The sequence below is a fragment of the Pogona vitticeps genome, chromosome 2, assembly GCF_051106095.1.
Source record: "Pogona vitticeps strain Pit_001003342236 chromosome 2, PviZW2.1, whole genome shotgun sequence".
In the NCBI taxonomy this organism is placed as follows: domain Eukaryota; kingdom Metazoa; phylum Chordata; class Lepidosauria; order Squamata; family Agamidae; genus Pogona; species Pogona vitticeps.
The window spans coordinates 263,244,134-263,259,830 of NC_135784.1; the positions used below are offsets into that span (position 1 = coordinate 263,244,134).

General features: G+C 43.7%; 1 protein-coding gene across 4 annotated transcripts; it reads left to right on the forward strand.

Moving 5' to 3' along the window:
- The first annotated feature begins 10 nt into the window (after nucleotides 1–10).
- On the forward strand, nucleotides 11–14,270 carry LOC140706075 (integrase/recombinase xerD homolog). 4 transcript variants are annotated; one of them, XM_078386282.1, is made up of 3 exons: nucleotides 26–2,400; nucleotides 4,891–4,992; nucleotides 5,901–7,676. In XM_078386282.1, the coding sequence occupies exons 1-3, from the start codon at nucleotides 1,902–1,904 to the stop codon at nucleotides 6,500–6,502; spliced, it is 1,203 nt and encodes a 400-aa protein (XP_078242408.1). In that variant the 5' UTR covers nucleotides 26–1,901; the 3' UTR covers nucleotides 6,503–7,676. The 4 variants fall into 4 exon arrangements, 3 of the variants coding, with proteins under 3 accessions (XP_078242407.1, XP_078242408.1, XP_078242409.1); XR_013542169.1 differs by lacking the exons at nucleotides 4,891–4,992; nucleotides 5,901–7,676 and adding an exon at nucleotides 12,260–14,270 and having other exon boundaries at nucleotides 11–2,400; XM_078386281.1 differs by lacking the exon at nucleotides 5,901–7,676 and having other exon boundaries at nucleotides 24–2,400; nucleotides 4,891–5,894.
- The last annotated feature ends 1,427 nt before the right edge of the window (nucleotides 14,271–15,697 follow it).

A 15,697-nucleotide genomic window follows, 5' to 3' on the forward strand; every position in this document is an offset into this window, starting at 1 on the left:
GCTGGACTGAAGTGACTGCTGTGTGCACAGAATGGTTTAGCCGCCGGACGGGCGCTTGCGCCCTGGAACGGTGTGGCTGGTCTTTGCCCCAACGTCCCCGGATGGCGCGAGACCGTTGGAGCCACGTGTTCATGATGGGAGGGGGAGCGCATTTATTTAAGCCAGCGCTCCCCTCTACTCGCCCTCTTTCCTGTTCGGGCATCGCAGCAGGAAGGGAGTCGCGCGATCCGAGCGGGCGAGCGATTGCGAAATTGCGAGCAGTGGCGTTTTTTCGTCAGCGGTTTGAGCGTTTTGGGGAGGGCGGCGTTTGCTCCCTTCCTTGTTAATTTTGTTCTCAGTTTCCTCTCCTGTCGTTTGTTAATTTCGGTTTGAGGATAGTTTTGGGCAGCGTTTGTTAGGGCGAGTGGGGCGGGAAGCGCCGGGGCGCGTGCGCCCCGCCGCGCGGCGGCGAGGCTTTTACTTTTTTATTTGGATTCATCTACTTTGGGCAAGTTTTGCCACGGTTCCTTTAATTAATTCTGGGCTTCTGGTTTGATTCTTCATTGTTTATCAGTGCGGTTGGGGGGCAGTGGTATTTATTCAGTCAAGGATTTATTATTATTATTATTATTTTTTTTTTTTTTTATTTTATTTTTTTTGGGGGGGGGGGTAATCTTTTACAATTGCTTGGCACCCGTACACCAGGCTTTCTTCCCGATCTCGCTTTTGTTTTGTAGGGGAAAGGGTGTTTTTTCGTTTATATTGGGGCGCTTTTACAGGACTGTCCTCTTTATTTCCCGCCTTTTTTGCCCGCCGCCATTTTGTGTTTTGACTGTTGCTGGAGGGCTTTATAGGCTACCAGCGGCGGCCATTTTACATTGATTGTTAAAAAAAAAAAAAAAAAAAAAAAAAAAAAAAAAAAAAAAACCTCAGTGTAAAGTAATACAATCACGTATATACAGTTCTGAAAGGGCTCAATTGAAGTTTAAAAAATTATTGCATTCAGTTAATTTTACAACCGCAGCTAAGGACGAGGGAGATTAACAGGTTTGGTATTGTTAGTAATTAACTGAATTAATAATAGGCTGAAGTATATATATATATAGGGAGAGATATTATTCTAAATTGATTTAAATTTGGATCTGAGTTGATTGATCTTAAAAAAAAAAAAAAAAAAAAAAAAACATTGATTGGCAATTTGAACTGATAATTCCCTGTGAAGGTTTAATAGAATAAATAAGTATATACATACATAAAATTGATATTTAATTAGTGCTTGTACAATTAGAGGCAGCAGACTTTGAAATCATTCATAAGGAGAGGTTGGAGGTTGAGTGACGTCGGTTAATGCGAAAGCCGGTCAGGTTAAATTCCTGGTTAATACATTGATACTCAATTTATAATAAAAATTTGAATTCATTACAAATAAATACATAAATAAATAACGACGCGAAATAATTGAGGGCAATTACACACAATTACTAGTAACAACAGCAGTGCCTACCACTTGAAGTGTCAACGAGTAGCAAGGAGGGGATTAACGAGTTATCCATTATATTCCAATAATAATAACAATTATATTAATAATTATAATATTATTATTTAAAAAAAAAAAAAACAAACAAAAAAAAAAAACTAACAAACAAACAAAAATCTTATACCGATAAAGATACTGATACTTGTGAAAGGAAATAACGTGGTACTGACGTAAATATAGTCAAAAATAAATAAATACAAAATTAATATATATATATTAATAATAATAATAATAATAACAATTTAAAATACGAGTAATAAGATAAATAATATTAATTACAAATTAATATTAATTAAGTAGAGATAGCATTAGTACCAAGTGCAAACAAATATAAAGACAAGACAAACTGCGAGTCTGAGACAGCGTATCAGTATATTAGAGAGCAATGGGGCCCAAAAAAGGGAGTGGCCCAAGCAAGGGCAAGGCTCCAGCAAAAAAGAGACCTGCCCCCCAGGTTTCGCCTCAACCATCATCTTCTGACGAGGAATCCTGGCCGATATGGCAAGAGCTACAAGGGAAGATTTTAGCTCTTGAGGCACAGAAGTCAGGGCAGAAGGTACCAACGCCGAGCGTGGTACCTCGTAAATCGGCTAGGGAATCTAAGGGTAAACGGAAGGCTAAACTGGCAGCCTTGGCTCAAGAATTGATGCAACGTTGTGATGCTTTGGAGTCCCTACAGGTTACAGCGGGAGATGAACAGGAGGCAGAGGAGGGCCCTTCAGCTGCGAATACGGTTGCGCCTAGACCGAGGCGGGGGAAGGCGGCTGCGCCTGAATTGATCAGCCCAGAGGTCGAACTGCAGACGGAAAGCTTCCTTTCGGAGGGGCCGAGCGCTACGACGAGCCACCCGGGGGATGCCCCTAGTACGTCTGGGTCGGCATCAGGTGAGTCGGCCTCGGCTTTCAGCTCTCTACCATCCCAAGCTGTCTGGCCATGGCCGGGCGCTACACATGCACAATATGCACCCACAGCATACAATTCTCCATCCATGGGGTGGCCTGCCTTATACTGGCCTCCTCCCAACCCTCAGTTATGCGGATGGGGCACACCTTACACGGCCCCAGCGATGCCAAGCACATCTAGCATGGGACAGGGCACAAACGTGGGGCAGCACCCAGCTGTGCCTAACACAGGATATAATTCCGTACCCATCGCGGCGATGCCGTATGGGGATTATGCGATGCCGCTTGGTGACCATTTGACCCCAGCGGTTAAAGAAAAGATTTGGCGAGGCGAATATGTTGATTTCTTTAGTCTTTTGAACCGGGAAGTGGATAGTAAGGATGTGGACAAAGAGGATGAAAAGGAGAAGGAGAAGCGTAGGAGAAAGAAGCCAGACAGGACTTGGGCGAATTGGGTTCCCGGTTTTATCATCTATGCGGGAGTCCTGGTAAAGGCACAACCTTGGAGGGCTTACTCTCTCTTGCAGTATTTTGACATAATTTATAGGGCTTACACAGATTTTGCGGGTCAGGCCTGGCTCTTGTACGACCAGGCCTTTAGGATGAGGAGCGCCATCCAGCCCAATTTGCGCTGGGAGGAGCCTCAGCCAGGATTGTGGTTGCAGTATATGACACCAGCCAGGCCCATTCCGGGAGATAGGTTTGACAGCGGCCATTTGAACCGGAAGGCGAATGTTAGTAGTGCACCCCGCTCAGGAGCGGGGCAGGCGGTTCAACCCCGCTTGCCCTGTTTTGAATATAACTCCAGGGGTTATTGTGCCAGGAACCCGTGTAAATTCAAACACGAATGCATTACATGTGGAGGTAAACATCCCAATTCCTCCTGTTTCAAAGCCGGAGCTCAGCGCCAAAACAGGGGAATTGGCGGTGGAAAGAAACCCGGAGGGGGCGGCGGTCCCTCTGGTAAGGGGACCAACCCCAATCAAAATTAACATTTTAGAGGCCTGGTTGTTGGGTTATCCGAGAAGAACGGATGCGGAATATTTACAGCAGGGTTTTCGATTTGGATTCAGGATCCCTGCGTTAGGTGACAGGAAAGCTTATTTTGCTAAAAATCTTCGATCAGTGAAGGGTTTGGAGAGCGTTGTTCAAAAGAAAATTGAGAAGGAGGTAAAAGAGGGCAGGGTACTTGGTCCTTTTGTAAAACCGCCCATGGCCAATTTAAGAATTTCCCCATTAGGTATAGTGCCGAAGAAGGCCCCGGGTGAATATAGATTGATTCACCACTTGTCATTTCCGGAGGGGGCATCGGTAAATGATGCCATCCCTCAGGAACTGTGTACCGTAAGGTATACGTCATTTGACGAGGCCGTTAATATGATACGGGCCTGCGGGGTGGGGGCGGAGATGGCGAAATGCGATATTAAATCAGCATTTCGAATTCTGCCAGTTCACCCCCTTGATTTCAATTTGTTAGGTTTTTATTTTCAGGGTTCTTATTACGTAGATAGAGCGTTACCTATGGGCTGCTCGATATCGTGCGCCGCGTTTGAAAAATTCAGCACGTTCATAGAGTGGAAAATTAGGCAGAGGGCGGGCTGTAGCTCTACAGCCCATTACCTCGATGATTTTTTGTTTTGTGGTAAGGCAAATTCTGGTAGGTGTAGGATGATTTTAGAGGCCTTTCAAGCCTTAGCCATGGAGCTGGGTTTGCCACTTGCTGAGGAGAAAACTGAGGGACCGGCTACGTCCCTTACCTTTTTAGGAGTTCTGCTAGATACGGAGCAGCAGACGTCCAAGTTACCTCCGAACAAGTTACAGGATCTTGTACACAGAGTGACTAATCTCCTGGATAAGAAGAAGGTGACTCTTAGGGAGCTCCAGGAGTTGGTTGGGCATTTAAATTTTGCTTGCCGGGTTGTGGCTCCCGGCCGTGCCTTCTTAAGGCGGCTGTGTGGAGCCATGGCCGGCCTAAAACGCCCTATGCATAGAACTAGGTTAACTAAAGGAATGAAGGAGGACCTCAGAACTTGGTTGCAATTCCTTGAGAATTTCAATGGTATTTCTTTCTGGAGATCAGAAATTAGGTTGCAAGCGGAATTCCAAGTGAATTCCGATGCTGCCGGGGCAATAGGCTTCGGGATTTACTTTCGGGGAAGATGGTGCGCTGGCACATGGCCCGAGGCCTGGCACAGTGCAGGTATCACTAGGGATTTGACATTTTTAGAATTTTTTCCGATTGTAGGAGCCTTGTGGCTCTGGGCGGAAGAATGGTCCAATGCAGTAGTACGTTTTTGGTGTGACAACCAAGCGGTTGTTTCCATCATCAACACCTTGACTTCGCATTCGGAAAGGGTCATGGACCTGGTTAGGGCATTCACCCTGAGGGCACTGCAGTTTAATGTGTTAGTGCATGCCCGTCATGTTCCCGGTGTTGACAACAGTATTGCTGATGCTCTTTCACGCCAACAGATCGAGCGCTTCAGGGAGCTTGCCCCAGAGGCCAGAGATCTGCCAGAGGTTCTTCCAGAGGAGGTTTGGGAGATTGGCGTGAAGAAGCATCTAAAGCAATAGGTATGGCTTTGGCTCCTCGGACTAGAAAGGGTTACTTCGCCGCAAGTGTTGAGTTTCAGGAGTTCCGGCAGACAATGCAGTTGGAGCAGGCTTGGCCCATTCCGGTGGAGCATCTTCAACAATTTATAGTCAGTTTATACCGGAGAGGATTGGCGCCCGGCACAATACAGGGCAGGTTGTCAGCCCTGGCTTTCGTTGCAAAAGTTAATGGGTTTACGGATTTTTCCGGTGATTTTAGAATTAAGAAAATGTTGGAGGGTTGGAGCAGGGAAAGGGGGCAGGTGTACGACTCAAGGACACCTATGTCTCCTTCTATCCTCCAACAGTTAGGGGAACAATGGATCAAACTGTGTAAGGATCAATATGAAAGTGCATTGTTTAAGGCTGCCACGTTGGTAGCCTTTTTTGGAGCCTTGAGAGTTAGCGAGCTCGTGGCAATGGGTAGAGCAGACACCTCTTGCATGGCTTTGCAGTTGAAAGATGTTCTGCTGCAAGATGGTCTTTTGAGGATTATGGTTAGGCGATCTAAAGTTGACCAGTCTGGCAAGGGTAAGCAGCTAGTATTAGGAAAATGTAGCATTAGGTCAATTTGTCCAGTGAAGGCAGTGCAGGAATTTTTGGAGATCCGGGGACAATTACCAGGGTATTTGTTCAGCCATTCGGACGGGTCACCGTTAACCAAATACCAATTTTGGAAGGTGACGGATATGGCTTTGGAAAGAGTGGGTGTTACAGGCATGAAGTTCGGCACGCATTCATTTCGAATAGGCGCAGCATCAACGGCAGCAGCACTGGGGTATAGCACAGACCAAATTAAACAGCTGGGCCGATGGGCTTCTAGTAGCTACCGTAGATATATTAGACCCTTACCTAATGTGTAGGCAGGGGATGTGTTCCTGTCGTTTCAGGTACCACGACGATTGAGGGCCGAAAGCACGCAGTGATCATCGGCCATAGTTTCGTTTACTGGGCAGCGCGCTACGCGGCATCTTCCCCGTGGGGGAGTGATTTGGGCCTTGGGGCCCACATACACATCACCTGGCATGGTCTGCGGGGTATGCGGTGGATACAGCTGGGTAGACTGACGGCCTTTGGCCAATCACCGCCAGATATTTTGGTGATCCACCTGGGAGGCAATGACCTGCCTGCATCGGCGGGTAAAGCTTTGACCCTAGATATATTGAGGGACCTCAAAATGTTGAAGAACAGATACCCGAGAATGCGAATTGTTTGGTCAACAATCATACCGAGGTTAGCCTGGCGAGGCGCCCGGAATTATGATGCGGTTAACAAGGCCCGGCGGGGCGTTAACAGAGAGGTTTGTCGAGGTGTCTGCAGCGGCGGCCTCGGATCCGTGGTTAGTCACCACAGGATCGTGGCGAGCAATACAACCCTTTTTCGTGGCGATGGTGTCCACCTGTCTGAGGCAGGTTTGGACTTATTTCTAGAGGACATTAAAGGGGGCCTGCTTTTTGAGCTTCAGGAGTTTGATGGCGGGCATAAGACATAGCTAGGCTAGTCTGTATGCTGTGGCGGGTAGTGCGGAAAAACAGGTTGTCTCGGTGTGTCCCATGTGTAATTCAAGCTAGCCAACAGCGCATCTGACCTCTCGGCTCTGCGGATCGTGCGATTACAGGGCCGGTGTGGGGAAGATGCGCTGGGCCACTTCCGGACCAACAGTCATCAATTAAAGATGTCTGGAGGTCTGGGGTGTTTGTTAGCGGCCAGCCGGGTTCTTGCTGTCAGTAAGCCAGCGGGAACCTGGGGCCGGGGACTCGCCCAATGGCATCCTTAAGGGGTATTTTAATACCCATGACATATCCTGTTTCCGCACTACAGCAGGCCCCCATTTCTTGGTATAATAATTGGCAATAATTGATTGAATTTATTAAATAAAGTGTGGCCCATATTTAAATCCATATGGTTGTCTCGCGTCATTATTCCGGGGCTGGGGGGGCAATGGTTTAGCCGCCGGACGGGCGCTTGCGCCCTGGAACGGTGTGGCTGGTCTTTGCCCCAACGTCCCCGGATGGCGCGAGACCGTTGGAGCCACGTGTTCATGATGGGAGGGGGAGCGCATTTATTTAAGCCAGCGCTCCCCTCTACTCGCCCTCTTTCCTGTTCGGGCACCCACCCGCCCTCCCTAATTCTAGTGTGACTTTTGTGGTTGCCGTTTCGGAGCCGGATAGGAATTTTTGACCTTCAGCCTGATTGGCTTTTGGCTGGGGGGATTTTTCGCCTATCCCACACTAGTGAAAGGGTTGTTGGCATTTTTGGTGGTTTATTTGGTCACACTGGCGGGTAGTGCGGAAAAACAGGTTGTCTCGGTGTGTCCCATGTGTAATTCAAGCTAGCCAACAGCGCATCTGACCTCTCGGCTCTGCGGATCGTGCGATTACAGGGCCGGTGTGGGGAAGATGCGCTGGGCCACTTCCGGACCAACAGTCATCAATTAAAGATGTCTGGAGGTCTGGGGTGTTTGTTAGCGGCCAGCCGGGTTCTTGCTGTCAGTAAGCCAGCGGGAACCTGGGGCCGGGGACTCGCCCAATGGCATCCTTAAGGGGTATTTTAATACCCATGACATATCCTGTTTCCGCACTACAGCAGGCCCCCATTTCTTGGTATAATAATTGGCAATAATTGATTGAATTTATTAAATAAAGTGTGGCCCATATTTAAATCCATATGGTTGTCTCGCGTCATTATTCCGGGGCTGGGGGGGCAAAGGTCACTGTAAGGGAGATCTTACAGAGAAGCCACCTTTTCCAGTGTGATCACACCTGATCTTATGTCACTATTTGATCACACTCCAGTTGCCCAGGTTTTTTCTTTGGTCTTACACTTGCAATAGATTACTCACATCTCTAGTTGCCCTGAAACCCTTCCCCATTGCATGAAGAGTAATTTTCTTGGTTCTGGCTGCCCTGCCCTTCTGACACAAGAAGGAATGGCAGGTCTTCTTATATGAGTGCTGAAAGAGACAATTCCCATCTCCAGTCTACTAATGCTGTCTGAAACAAAAAGTTAGCTTGGGAATATCTTCCCAATTTTCTAGATACATCCTTACTACTCACCATTTTAATTTTATGGTTAGTTCCTCAGTGCTTGTAATATGGCATGTTTTAAAGTTCTATTTTAAAAGTTTTCTTTTCCTCATAGATATTATTTTGCTCCTGATAATAATTTGAGTTGAGTTGGCACTGAGACTGCCAATGGGATATAGTCCTTTGGTTATGAGCACTGTTTGCCGTGTAGCAGCAGTGGAAAAAAGTAGTATACATTTCGATCCTAAGTACATTAAAATTTCAATGGAGTATAAATTCCAGGTAGCTGCTCTTAGACTTGTGATGTTACAGAAGCGCAATTTGCAGCAGAATCCCGAAACATTTCTCTAACAAGTATAGATTTTCTCAGACACAAAATGGCCTAACAGGATTTCTATAGGAAAGCATTCTTCACTGGTTTCATCAAGCTGGACTACCAGGAAAAATTTATACTGTTCTGTGTGGGTTAACATGGTAGGATGGATATTTGAGCATTCGCTTTAGGATCACAATGAATGGTAATTAAAAGAATAAATTGTACTTATCACATTCTTCCAGGTGGAAAACCAGCTATGTGTTCTACAGCAGGAACGGCCGGTTAATCTTTGATAACATTAAAACATAGCCATTTGTCCCAAGGCTTTTAGCAAACAACTAATTCCTTATGTGCTACAGAAAGGTACAGCTCCTACCTCTTGCTCCTGGAGCTACATCACAGATATCAGAGCAGAGCTGAAATTCTTCATCTCATCAGCTTGTTGCCTGAATGGTGTTATACTGAATTATTAAACAACAGCAGGAGCAGCGTTATGTGATTCTTGCACAACATCTTAAAAAAAGGAAAAAGCACAACTCCCATTTGATATTTCCAATATCCTTAACTTTTTAAAAATCTTATTCAGCACTATTACTTTACCCTGGTTGCCACTGTATCAATATGAAAAGCTGCCAGAATGGATCTGTCCTTAACTCTCCTGGTTAAGATAACAGACCTTTTCATGTGAGTGTGTGCTCTTCTGTTGAAACAAAAATGAGGATATGTTTCGCATTTTTCAATTAGGTCTTTTACCAATGCATTCATTTAAGTTCAGGTTTATTGTATTGGCTAAAAGCTGTCACAGTTGTTTAAAATACAAATATGATCAAGTAGAATCATGATAAAATCACGGACATATAAAATAATAAGAGACCCTTCATATCTGGGAGTCTCCCGCATAATTGATCGCGATGATTCTCAGGAAACCTGCACAGATGTTTCTGGCTGCTTTTGCAAACTGCGCTGTTCTGTATGTAATATATGGGTCACAGTCCAAAAATAACCTGACCACCTTTATCTGAGGGCTTTACTCCTATAGGGCAACCATAATGTTCCCCAAGAATTTTTCTCTAGGGTTTTGATAGAGCTGACAGTTGAGTAGATAGTGGACAACATCCTTTGTCTCACTTGCTCCACAAATACACAACCTTAGATGCTTAGGGACATTCATGTACCTGCCGTCTTAGACAGCGGTTGGCATGGTTTGAAAATGAAGTTCTGTGAATGCAGTTCTCAGGGGAGGCAAAAGTAAGTGCATGTAAGTATTGCACCCTTGAGTGGTTTGTTTTCAGCAGATGGTACCAGTGAGAGAAATTTGAAGAGTCTATTAAGGCTAAGTCCTGGTCATTATCCAGTTTGTAGATCCAGTCCCTCAACATTCTTTTAACCCCAGAAAAAACAAAAATGTCTGTGGAGAGGGATTTAGATTTTAGTAGGGCTTGAACTGAAGTTGCCCACTAACCACTCTTCCATTGCTCTACCATGCAGTGTTTAGGTAGATGGTGATCGGACATATCCATCATCCTCTTATAGTAGGAGAATATAGCTAGAGTTACCCTGGCTTTAATGGACACCATGCCTGTCTCTGTTCTAAGAAAAGCTGCCTGAGTCCCCAGGAATGCCACGAGGATGTGTCTCAGAAACGGTTTCTGTACTACTTCAAGATGGTGTAGGTTGTTCTGATTCATACCCAAGATCTCAATTCCATAAAGCATTTGAGAAATCTTTTACCAATACATCATAAGGTGGTTTAGTATAACGCTACGATATCACATAACAACCATGTAGCAATCGGCTTGTAACAATTATATTATTAGTGTATTTTACACATTATCAGTTTGAGTGTTTCTTTTTGGATGTCACAACCAGAAGGGGGCAATCTTATTATTTGTAAAGCAGGATGTCTCATATGGATTTATATATTCCAGGGTAGTTGTCTATAATTTACTGATGGCTTTGTTTCCATGCCAAAAAGCCTACACCATCTTTGTGAGTTTGCTAGGCATGCTTTCTTGGGTAAGCAAGTGACCTACTTGTGTTAATGCAGCAGGTTGTATGTGATTTCTTCTGGCATTTTTAAAGCTCTATTTTTGTTTTGAAGTTTTAAAATGACAACATCGGATACAAAAAATGCAATTGATTCTAAGAGAAGCATACATCGTACTTTAAAATGAGAGCTATTTGGAAGGTTTATTTATTCAAGACCAGCCTACTTTTGAAAGTAGATTTACTTTCACTTAGATTTTTCTATATTTCCAAGTGTTTTGCTTAAAAAGTTATATAGGACAATGTCAAGGAAATGGATTGTTGGTCCTGGACAGAACTTTTACAGCCTTGGACTGTGGAAAAGGAGGCAGAACATGCAATCTGTTTCCTTCCTCCTTTTAGCTCACTTCTTTGCCTCTATTGAAACTCCACAGGGGATTCTTTTCTGCCCCTATTGTCTTTATCTCCTGAATAGCAACCGTGCATGTCCATTTTTCCATAGCCCTGGCTTTATGACATCTTCAAAGTCTGCAGTAGTGGGATCATGCGATCTGTTATTATGGACTTGCTGCCATTGGACATTCACCAAGGCTGTTCCACCACCCAACTGCAATTGTGGCTTTCTTCTCATTTCTATCTCAGTATGGGTCCTCTGCAAATAATTTCTTGTGGATTTTGAAAATATGAGACTGCTCACTACAAATTTGATGATGAAAAACAGAGATGTGCATTTGAAAAATATTCAGATTTCACAAAATAATGTCATATTCAGATAGTTCCAAATATATCCAAAATTGATATATTTGTAGTAATAATTCCTAATATTCAGAGTTCCATTTATTTCTTTATATTAGAAAGTAAAAGGCTAGGTATCTGTTTACTAAAGGAAGTAATGAAAGTGAAACCTACTGTATTTCTCAGGCATTCTGGAGTGATTTCTTGAGAAATAAAACTGACATCAAGGATAGTGGGAGCAGTGAACTCATTGTCTCCTGATGGGGTTTGCCATGGGTTTCCCATGGGAGGAAGGGTGAGGTGAGAGCAAAACCTGTAAATGATGTATGTCTGCATCAGTGAAATCTAGAAGCAGGCACAGATATCAGAAAGTATTTTTTTTCCACACTGGTTCTTTCCAATTGAAAGATGGGAATGGCTTCTTATAAATTCCCTGAGCATTTGCTGTCGAGATATGCTCTGGTGCAAGCCTGCACTGCAGCAGTTTTCTCTGTCTCCTTTTCTGAACCCAACATTTACATACTTTACATGTCATTATATACTATTTACTTAATATAGTTAGGAACAACAACAATAACAACTATAATTACAGAACTGCAGAGTTAGAAAGGACTTATGGATCATTTAATCCATCCCCTATCAAGAAGGCTCAGTGGGGAATTGAACTCCTAACCAGAGACCTAAACCATCTGTGATAACCTGGATCTATAGAAAAACTTATTTTCCTTAAGATCAACCTAGTAAAAACTGACACACTCTACTCACAGTACCTGATATGCCATGTTTCAATCTGCTGCCTCATTTTTCTGCCTCTATCGTTCTTCCACCTGCTACTCCAATATTGTGCTCCCTCACTCAACTGTGCTGTGTCCCACGCTGTTGGCACAGTTGCCACCCAGCACAGGCTATCTTATGCTCCAATCTGCCTGCCAGTGCTGCCAAGGGTATTTGCCCCCACCCGATGTGACCTGTCCTCTGCTTCTCCAAAGCAGCATTTGCTGCTGGGTTCAATCAGTATGCCTATTACAGTCATTTCTTAATACCTAGGCACTGCTGGCTGTTGTAAATCAGCAGTTTAGTGCAATCACTGGGAAGGTGTCAAAGGACACAGGGAAATCTTTTAAAATGTCTTCTCTCTCTCTCTCTCTCTCTGTGTGTGTGTGTGTGTGTTTGTGTGTTTTCAAAGGAGAAAATAATGACTATATAGAAGACTCTTGAGAGTCCCTTGGACTGCAATTTCCTTCCATTTTGAAGGAAATCAACCCTGAGTGCTCACTGGAAGGACAGATCCTGAAGCTGAGGCTCCAATACTTTGGCCATCTCATGAGAAGAGAAGACTCTCTGGAAAAGACGCTGATGTTAGGAAAGTGTGAAGGCAGGAGGAGAAGGGGACGACAGAGGATGAGATGGCTGGACAGTGTCATCGAAGCAACCAACATGAATTTGACACAACTCTGGGAGCCAGTGGAAGACAGGAGGGCCTGGAGTGCTCTGGTCCATGGGGTCACGAAGAGTCGGACATGACTAAACTGTTACCTTTGAAATTAATGTTCGGAATCTCCGGCAAGAACAACAGGCTAAGACACACAGCTGATACTGAAGCCAGTTTTTATTTTAAAAGTACAGCTGGACTCTTCATCTTAAAAGCAGAGAAGAGTCCCGATTGGAAATTGCATAGGCATTTTATAGAGTTTTACACAAAGAGCCATAAAGCAAAACATTCCCTTATTGGTTCCCTGAACCCCAAGTTTGGATCCTACTTCTAATTGGATTAACAGTGCCAATTAACTCCAAGCATTGGTTATGCGTAAATATGCATTGTGCCCCCGTGTTCCCTTGACCTAAAGCCAGAATGTACCCAGGGTGTGCAAAAATGTTGCCTGAATGTCTGAAGAAATATTTTCCTTTTCCTCTTATCTCATTAAAATGTTGATTTCTCTTATTGCTGGTCTGGCAAGAATCAAGATAATTGTGGTGCAGAAATGTGGGAAGATGTTCTAAGACTACAAGGGCAGGAAATGTAATCTTATAGCATGGAAAGTTACACGAGTTCTGTTACAAAGTTTACAAGGTATTTTGATTTCAGACTACTTAACCCATACAATGCTTAAGACTCATTACAGAAAAATCTATCATTGAAAATATACATCAACCAATAAGAATGAAACATAAAAGAATAAAGCATAAGATTGCTTGTTAAAATAAAGTTTCATCTTGGCCCACTCACAAAACAACTAAAAACAACAAAAAGGATTCATGTTGACTGTCATGGAGTCCTAGATATCTGGAAACTCCAAATGTTTAAAATTCTGAATTCCAAACCTGAATTCCAAATCAGAATGTTGGTGCTAGTGCACATCTCTAATGAAAAACTGTTGATTGCTCTACAAGAAATGGTTGTGCCATAATATTTGGTTGCCCTGATGTGCATCCTATATGGGACTGCAATTTCAGGACCAGAAGTCTAAAATGTATTAGAAATATAAACGACAACTGTGTACTTAGCATAACATATAGCTTAACCTTGTAGATTTTACTGTCTCAACTAAGAGCAATGGCATGATTGTATACTGTAGTATATTATTCTAATACCAAAACAGCTTGCTGATTTGCGTTTTTGCATCAATAGATTTGAAAGAAAAAGAGATGTAAAGGAGAACTCTGCTGAGCTTAAGCATTACAGTTGGATTAGAGAAAGCATTGCTGTGAGCTCACTGCTCACAACACTTACCCCTCTGTTTTTAATTTCAATTCTTCTGCTTGTAATGACCCCCTCCTTATGCTAATACCTCTTTCCACAACTCAGTTTTAGAATTATATATATACACATTTATTTTTAAAAGGACATACAATCCTTTCTTGTCAATAAAACGATTAATAGTGAAAATTATTTTTGACTTTGCAAAGTTAAAAAATGAGCCACATGATTCTGAGAAATAAAACCAAGTGAAAAATGAACCACACAGTACTATGGAATATGTGATTACTGGCTTAATTAAAGTAATAGATGGCATTGTTGTTATGTGCCATCAAGTTGGAACCAACTCATAATAACCCTAATAGATATTTCAAGATAAGGGCATTGATTTTATTAGTTTTACCAGTTCCCCAGGGAGCTTCCATGGCTGAGTCAGGATTCAAAACCTCCTGACTCCTACTCCATCACTCTTTCCACTACACCACACTGGGTACCCCCAAGGTAATAGACACTGAGACTCATTATATATCTAACCAACTGTCATTGGATGTGTTAACTGTAGCAAGTAGCATTGGGCACTTTATTTAATACAGCCCTCTTTTGTCATGCCTTACTTGGCTGAGTCCTCTTGATGATGAAGGGCAAGATCTGTTCCAGCAAGAGAAAACCAGAGAGACTTGAGGATCGGCTGGCAACACTTGCTTAGTGGTATAGGAGAGAAAGCCAGAGCTCTACTGATAAGGAGGGCTTAGATGATGACAACCCTGCAGATGAACCATGTTCAAGTCCAAGAGAATGGAAAGGCTCAAGAGTTCAACAGCCAAGATGTTGAAACAACAGAAGCTGGGATGTTCAGGGCTAGCCACTGGCAGCTGCTGATGAAGGAGATTTAACTGAAAGTGGGTAGGGATCACGTGAAGGACCATGAAAACAGCTACCTCAACCAGATCCGCTGTGGAAGATATCTGGCTTATATCTCTTACACAGCTTCTGCATTCCTCATTTTTATCTGTCTGAATTCTCTCTGCTGACTTAGATTTCCTTCTCATTGTGTTTCTACCAGCTCTTTGTGATTTATGGAACTGACTCCTTGGCTTTAGATTCTTGATCATTCTTGTGTCACTCTTTGTCAGTTGCCCTGTGTTTGAAACTGGTCTGACCTTCACTAATTGATTTCTGGCACTTGGCACCTGTAAACATAACACCTTCCACCTAAATCATCAATTCTGTTAATATGCATGTGTTGGAAGGAACATCAGAACTGTCCCAGCCACTAGTCAGATTGAGGGGTTCATTGCAGGTAGTGAAACTCTAGGGGTAGCAGTGGCACCTGCCTTATTGTTGCCTGAAGTGGCCATCACTACCAGCAACCTCTTTCTCCCAGATGTTGTTAGCTGCTTTTATTCTCTAGCAGCTCCTTGGCAGATTCTGTGAGTAATGTCTTGGTCCTATGGCTCTTTGGAGCCAAAGTGTTATGGGTAGTGGGGGCCAAGACATTATTCCCATAATCAATCAAGCAGCACCCATAGAATGGAGACTTATGGGGAGGGACAGCAGGGGGGGAGACAAAACATCACTACCATGCCATTGCCCTGCTCCTTCTCCTCCTCCCCTGTCCCAGTACGTGTTGTGGGGGTAGCACATGGTGGAAGTGCTTCGCTTCCCCTCTGGGCGAGCCTGCAGCAGTGCACAGAAGATATGGTGAATCCTGTATGGTAGGAATGCTGGGGGACATGGGAGGCATACCTGCAAGAAAGATCCACTCAACCTAACATATAGAGCTGCTCTTTCCGGAACCTTCTAAATCTATCAATAATATTAGAAGACCCAGCAGCTAGTCTACGTTTCTTGATTAGTCCATATTCATAATCCTTGAAAGGTTATACTGAACAAAACCTCTTAGTATTTAAGGTGCCGGAATATATA

Excerpts from the sequence above, each read along its gene's own strand:
- LOC140706075 (XM_078386281.1), top strand. The coding sequence starts at position 1,902 with ATGGGGCCCAAAAAAGGGAGTGGCCCAAGCAAGGGCAAGGCTCCAGCA. Across the intron at positions 2,401-4,890 it reads TACGTCTGGGTCGGCATCAG|ATCGAGCGCTTCAGGGAGCT; the intron begins GTGAGTCGGCCT and ends TCACGCCAACAG.